The sequence below is a fragment of the Notothenia coriiceps genome, unplaced genomic scaffold, assembly GCF_000735185.1.
Source record: "Notothenia coriiceps isolate Sejong01 unplaced genomic scaffold, NC01 NC01_scaffold00002876, whole genome shotgun sequence".
In the NCBI taxonomy this organism is placed as follows: Eukaryota; Metazoa; Chordata; class Actinopteri; order Perciformes; family Nototheniidae; genus Notothenia; species Notothenia coriiceps.
The window spans coordinates 7922-14883 of NW_011335577.1; the positions used below are offsets into that span (position 1 = coordinate 7922).

The 6962-nt window shown below is 42.3% G+C and overlaps 1 protein-coding gene across 1 annotated transcript in view; it reads left to right on the forward strand.

Moving 5' to 3' along the window:
- Positions 1–6599, forward strand: part of LOC104940986 (cullin-5-like) — an 11707-nt gene extending 5108 nt beyond the window's left edge. The window contains exons 2-5 of the mRNA XM_010766019.1: positions 3391–3552; positions 4019–4137; positions 4709–4832; positions 4991–6599. Coding sequence (XP_010764321.1) covers positions 3391–3552; positions 4019–4137; positions 4709–4832; positions 4991–5185 — 600 coding nt within the window. The 3' untranslated portion in view covers positions 5186–6599. The remainder of the gene's footprint in view (positions 1–3390; positions 3553–4018; positions 4138–4708; positions 4833–4990) is intronic.
- The last annotated feature ends 363 nt before the right edge of the window (positions 6600–6962 follow it).

Genomic DNA, 6962 nt, shown 5'->3' on the forward strand with positions numbered 1-6962 from the left:
CTTCAGCCTTTCATACCAAAGAGTCCTTGTTTGGCATAAGCATCACTACTCACAGTTATACAGTGATGGAGCATATGCAATCTGTGAATATTATGCAAGCGGGGGCAACAACAGAGGATGACTATTTTGGCCGTACAAATAGCTACAATCAAGTGATAGTGAAGTCACGGCGCGCCTGCAGGGAGGGCCTGGACATAACAGGCCCAACCTCTCCGGCTTGGACTTGCATAAGCATTGCTAAGCCCATGACACGGTACGTCAGAGTCGAGGTGGAACCTGAGGCATCAATGTCAGATCACATTTCCGTATAATTGTAGTGTCACTAGATTGATGAGTAGTCTGCCCTGAGATGTTACTCAGCGGTTAAAAATGCTGTAACCACTAAAGTGGATTGTGTCCAAGCTCACAAATGAGGATACTATTGTACTAGGGAGAACGATGTCCTATGAGTGATGTACATTCTACCCAAAGTGGCAACTCTGATGTGTTGATGTGGGTTGTAATCGAAAAGCTCCAACCGTGAAGACCTCTGTAACATGTATGATTGTATTGTGGGAGCTGTATGGGAGGAGGCAGTAGACCGTAACTATACTACCTAGGAAGAGACACAATGCAAGCAAGGGGGGAATAAACATGTGGCTGATCAACAAGTGCCGAACGCCAAGAATGCTTTGGGCGCCTGGGTCCGGGCAGGGACCCAGAGACGGGGGCCCTCCCGATCTCAAAAGTCAGAACTGGCGCAGATATAAGCAACATATGCAGTTCTTGCTAAATGTCAATCAAACATACCGGAACATCTGACGGGAGACACAGGGTCGTCGGGAGGCTGAAAAGGCCTTGCATGGAAATGATGAGTGAGACGTGGGCCATCTGGAAAGGAGGCATGAGAGGTTCTCGCCAACAGGACCAGTACGATCTTTATAGCAGGTGTAACCATAGAGGGAGTATCTTGGGAGGGATAACATTGGCTGAGTGTGGAGGAACATTATCTTACTATACTAATTGGATAAAACACAACAGGTCTACCCCTAGACAAACTATGGTAATGAGTTGGTGAAAAGTCGTGACAGGCCAGGGGAATCAAGCTAAGAGGTAGAAGTCCTGAGCCAACGGCAGACCAGTTGCACAGCCTAGCCTGATAACAACGCATCAGACATCAGAGCGCGCTCTGACGCATATAACAGAGGCAGCCTAGAGGAGCCCGACTGGCACAGGAACCCAAGTTGACAGTCATCTCATCTTGACATTGTTTCTTACCGGCGCATGACTCATGGTATGAGCGTTAGCACGAACTACCGAGTCGCCCTGGATCAGATATACCCAGCAACTGTCCATTAAGGAACAAAGCAGAGGCAGGGTAGGGAAGCTTGGATAATAAAGACCAATTGCCTAGCCAAGGTGTCGTTGACTCAAAGTCCTGGAAAGAATTTTGTTGATAGCATATACTCCTTATTATGACCAGATAACCAGTATTGGCTCAAGGCTAAAGCATGGGTACGAGCAATGCATCTATGCTATGAAGGAAATGGTAGAAACATATAGAAGACAGAAATCGCACTGTTCTGATTGATTTTTGTGAATGCCTCTAAGGTTTTGGAACCGAGTAACCCATCATAAACAGTTTATTTGAAATTGAGACAAAAGAAAGGGTTGCCCAACAGTATAGAATTAGGATCCTGAGCTATATCGGGTAATGCCAACCAGAGCGATGGCGGATCAAATGGAGGAAGCAGTCTCGCGCATTGGGATGTTGTATGGAGTCCGCCAGTGGGGGCTCTTCTCTCAACATGCCTTTTAATATTCTATATGAAATCCTATCAGCATGTGGGTGGCGTGGGATGTGTGTGTGGCGTCGTGTACTTGGCACCTGGAGTTCCCGATGCCCCATGGCCTGTTCAGTGGCCTGCTGGCCTGAGGAATTTTTTTTTCATGTATTGTAGGCCTGAACGCAACGCTTCGCAATTTGGTCTGGACTCTGCCCTCATAAGAGGGTGAGCTGGCTGTCTACATGGATGTGGCCTGCCCTTTCATAGATCATACACTAAGGTGCACTCGATTGGTCTCTGTGTGTGCAGTCAACGCTCAGGGAGGTGTGTATGTGTGGCGCGAGAGAGAAAGCTGCTCTTGTGCACCGGTATAAGTGTGATGGTGTTAACATTTGTGCAGCTAGCTGCGCTAATCGTGGCATAGAACATGAGCTGTCACAAGCTGGAGGAGTCTCTCCTGTCAGACTGAGAGAACTGATCAATAGCAGCTCAGTGAGTAAAGGGACTCCTTGAGTGTTTAGATACTTAACTAGCTATTCTCAGCTGGGGCTTAACAACGGTTTTGTCACCATTCTTATCGTAAACACATATTCCCGATTGAGGGGATGATAAGTAAAAATATGCATGAATAATAAATTAAAAAAATTTAACTAGGTGAAAAAAGGCAAGATAAACTTTTAAAGTCTTTGCTGGTGCCTCAAAGAGGAGCAGGGGGGAGAGGAGGAAGACAGGTGGCTGATTCAGGAGCCCAGACACACTCACAACTTTAAATGAACCGAAAATGAATAAATAAACAAGTTTCAATGTTTTTTTTATATTGTATATGGTATGTTCTTGGTTATGGCCATGTTCTTATGATTTTATGATTATTTAAATGTATACAGTTCTGTTTCATATGGGTGTTTCCATAGATCTAGTCTCTTTATTTCCCCCTCAAAGTGCATCAGATTGATGCATTTAACTCCAAAATAAAATAAAAATATCTTACCGGGGGAGCATGCCCCCGGACCCACCTAGAGGATTTGAGGTCCACCCCCACTTAAAATATGTTCACATGGACAGGTTCCTAAATAGATTTTCACATTTTTTAAATAGTAACCCATGTCCATATGTTTATTATTGGGTAGTAGATTTAAACTATAGAGCTATCTCTATGGGCAGCAAAGCTGTAAATATTGACAAATAAATCCAGCATAATGGCACAAAAAAAAATGGTAGTGGCCTGACTGGGTGTATAATGTTTGAGTGTGTGCATGTGCGCACGCGTTAGTTTTAAAGACCCCCATAGAGCTCAGTTTATAACTCGAACCCTGATAAAGGCCATTTCTCTGCACAATTATTACATGTTATACTTTAAGTAGATTTAGCTAATAATGATGCTGTTTTACTTTTACTTAAGTAAGGATGCAGGACTTGTACTTGTAATGAAGTATTTTGACATGTTTTGGTACTATTACTCAAGAGAAGCTGAATTCTTCTTCCACCTCTGCACAGACTGCTTATCTTAATGAACTAGCTGGTAGCAGTAGCATAACGGTAGTGGATGTAAAGTGGAGTGAATCTACTGTGTCGCCACATACTTCTCTTCTCACCTTTTCTTTTGTTTCTGCTCCCTTGTGCTCAGATCACCTTTAAGAACGAGGTGGGGCAGTACGACCTGGAGGTGACCACCTTCCAGCTGGCCGTGCTGTTCGCCTGGAACCAGAGGCCCCGAGAGAGGATCAGCTTCGACAACCTGAAACTGGCCACAGAGCTGCCCGATGCAGAACTACGGCGCACACTCTGGGTGAGACTAGGGATCATTGAAATGCTCCATTTCAAACCAATTATATTAGAAGAAGACATTATAAGATATTTACTACTATTTAGCATGCTTAATGTAGTCTTTGCCACTCGTCAGTAAAAAAAATACCTCCTGCACCACAGAGCCACCACGCCATCTGCTGCAACTGAGATCAAACTCAAGTTTAACAGGACAGCCTTGCAGTCTACTTACCATTTACAAGGCTTACTGTTAATTGAATCGTGTTCTGTGTTTTCTGACAGCCATATATAAGTGTGTGAATGCTTACCATATGTAAAAGCATTTTCAGGGGTCGCAGAGACTAGAAAGCGCAGTATACAGTCTATTTACTAAGTAATATTAGTCATTGTGTATCTGATCAAACTTTTTTCAATGCAATCACACTGTTAATAAGTTGGCACTGATGGTGTTTAATATGTAAAGCTGAGCTCCTCTCTCCTGTGTGCAGTCTCTGGTGGCGTTTCCTAAGCTGAAGAGACAGGTGCTGACCTATGACCCCTCTGTCAGCACCCCCAAAGACTTCACAGACAGCACCATCTTCTACGTCAACCAGGAGTTCTCGATCATGTATGATATGGTATCTTTAGAAATAAGGACAATATTTTTTCTTTTCAAATGGGATGCAACTAACAGTCAATTATTTTCTTTATTGATTGATTAGTTTGTTGGTATAAATAAATGTAAAACGAATGCAGATCAGTCGTATGACCTCCTCTAATGTTTTCTTTTGTCCACAACTTACAGACATTCACATTTCTGTCAAAGAGGAGAAATAGTTTGCGTTTAATTCAACATTTGACGACTGATGAAGTTATCTTTGCAGTTTTCAAAAACAACACGTTTCTTGAACCCTGAGTAAAGTCTTTCATTGGTAAAACCTGAGAACCTGCACGTCCCCATTGATCCATGTTTCCATTCAGTCCAGAGACAGACGAAATGTTTCATTGTTTCCAAAGTCTGGTGCTCTTTGAATTATGTAAATAATTCTGAAATGATAATTATCACGAAATATGTAAGTTCTTATTCCCATAGAAAAACAGCAATCTCGGGTGTGCTCTACACCTAAACTCTTTAACCAGCACGTCAGCAGACGATGCAATGTTTGATATCTGTGACTGTGTCTGTCTTATTTTCTCAGCAAAAACTCCAAAGTCCAGAAGCGTGGAAAGATCAATCTGATTGGCCGGCTGCAGCTGACCACTGAGCGAATGAGAGAAGAGGAGAACGAGGGAATCGTTCAGCTCAGAATACTCAGGACTCAGGTACGAAAATACATGTTATAATACACATGGAAACATTCAAGCTATCCTCAAAAAGGTTAACAGGAAGTTTATTTCAAATACCAAGCTGGACATGATTTTGTGTTCACTTACAGTCCGGAAACATTGTAAAGGCTTTGTTTATTTTGTTTCTCATCCAGGAGGCCATCATCCAAATCATGAAGATGAGGAAGAGAATCAGTAACGCCCAGCTGCAGACGGAGCTGGTGGAGATCCTGAAGAACATGTTCCTGCCTCAGAAGAAGATGATCAAGGAGCAGATAGAGTGGCTCATCGAACACAAGTACATAAAGAGGGACGAGACGGACATCAACACCTTCCTCTACATGGCCTAGGAGCCAGGAACCATGGGCTCTGTTCTTATTTACCCCTGGCCTGTGAGCGGCGCTTTGAAACGCTATTAGAGGAGAAGGAAAAGAGGATGTGTATTGAAGGACGAGGAAGAGCATTTTCAACAAAAGTGGGGAGATTTCTGTGTTTGTGAGACGCCAGTGTGTTATGGAGGTGAGTGTCTGTCCTGCTGCCCTCTTGTGTTAGTGAGAGGAGAGGGCCGCTGTCTGCCAGCAGCTGCCATCAAACAGACAGAAATAATTCCTGCCTTACTTTGTCGGCCATGGACTGCAGAGGAGGAGCTGGGAGGAGGACGAGCTGATGCACCTCTCAGTAGCAGCCCTTCTGCATCCCTCCTATTCTACGTTTGTCTTATTTTTTGGAATAACAATGCAGAAAAACTGGGAGTGAGCGCTGAGAGCATTGAGGAGGAGAGGACACGGAGAAAGAGATTAGTTAAAACTACAGAGGAGTATTTTGCCAAACTGTGTGTGCGTGTGCGTGCGTGTGTGGGTTTGGTGTGTACTTTCAACAGCATGCTGCTCTGTGATTTGTTAATTGAAGGATCTGTCACAATTTGTGGTTGTGTCTGAGATGGTGGGGAAATCAAAACCAGACGCTAATGAAATGCTGGTTTTTCTTTAGGGATGTATAGAATAATAAATTACAAAGAAAGACACAAGTGTAAGAGAAAACATTGGAAATGAGCTGAGGTTAAGGAGGTCAAATGTACAAAAACACGACGAGAACAATATTCATAGGTCCCGCATGCTTAGAGGGGAAATGTTGACCCCTGCAGGCGAGCAAATGCAACCTTGATTAAAATCACAAATGTCACTAGTTTTGACGAATAAACAATGTAAACATTTGGGATAATGTAAGTATACGCAATGTTTAACATTGTTCATTTTTAGGCATTTCAATAGGGAAAATGTTACATAATACATGTCTTTGTTTTGTTCACCGGGTTGTGCACTTTCAAAAACTATTTTTTGGGCTGAAGCCGATACTGTCACCCCAAAATGGACAAAGTGTGTATTTTCACGCTTGTTCAGAAATGTCCCTGCGTTGTCGCTGCTCAGACATGAATATATGGATTTAAAGGGTGACTCCTCCATCAGGTGAATACAGGGTCTGTTCAGGGGGAGAATCAGCTGCTGAGTCAAAGCAACAATATCACTTGGGATTAAATACTTTGCATTACATAAACACTGCATTTTTAAAATGATTTAAAGCACACATTGTTCTCCCAAGTAATGCTACAATGTCATGTGACATGATTAGTGAGTGATGTGCGCTGACTGTATTTCTGAACACGAGAGCAGTGAAGAAGAAAGACAACCGTGAATGTGTGGGATTCAATTTGTTTTATATTTACTCTATATTTATAAAGAATGTGACTTTCTTTGTATTTGAAAAGTTTTCTTTTCCATGTTTTGTTTTTGGAAAGGTGTTCATGAATATGGCTGATACAGTATGAACTCCTGTGTGCAAACTTCACTTAAAAGAAAAGGCACAAATATTTCAGTCTAATTTAAATCATTTCCCACTATGAATGATTTGACTCAGGTTATTCAAATGCTGAAATAGCTTCTCACTTCCTGTAACTAGAACAAGGAAGTTGGTAATAATCACATTTGCATTTGACCCACTTGAAAGCCAAAATAGTTGTGTTTTCAGTATGAACTATTTTCGTATGTGCTAACATATAATAATTATTTTATTTTTGAACTGAGATGAAACAAACCCAACTCGATCCCATTATGCAGGTTTATTCTCTAT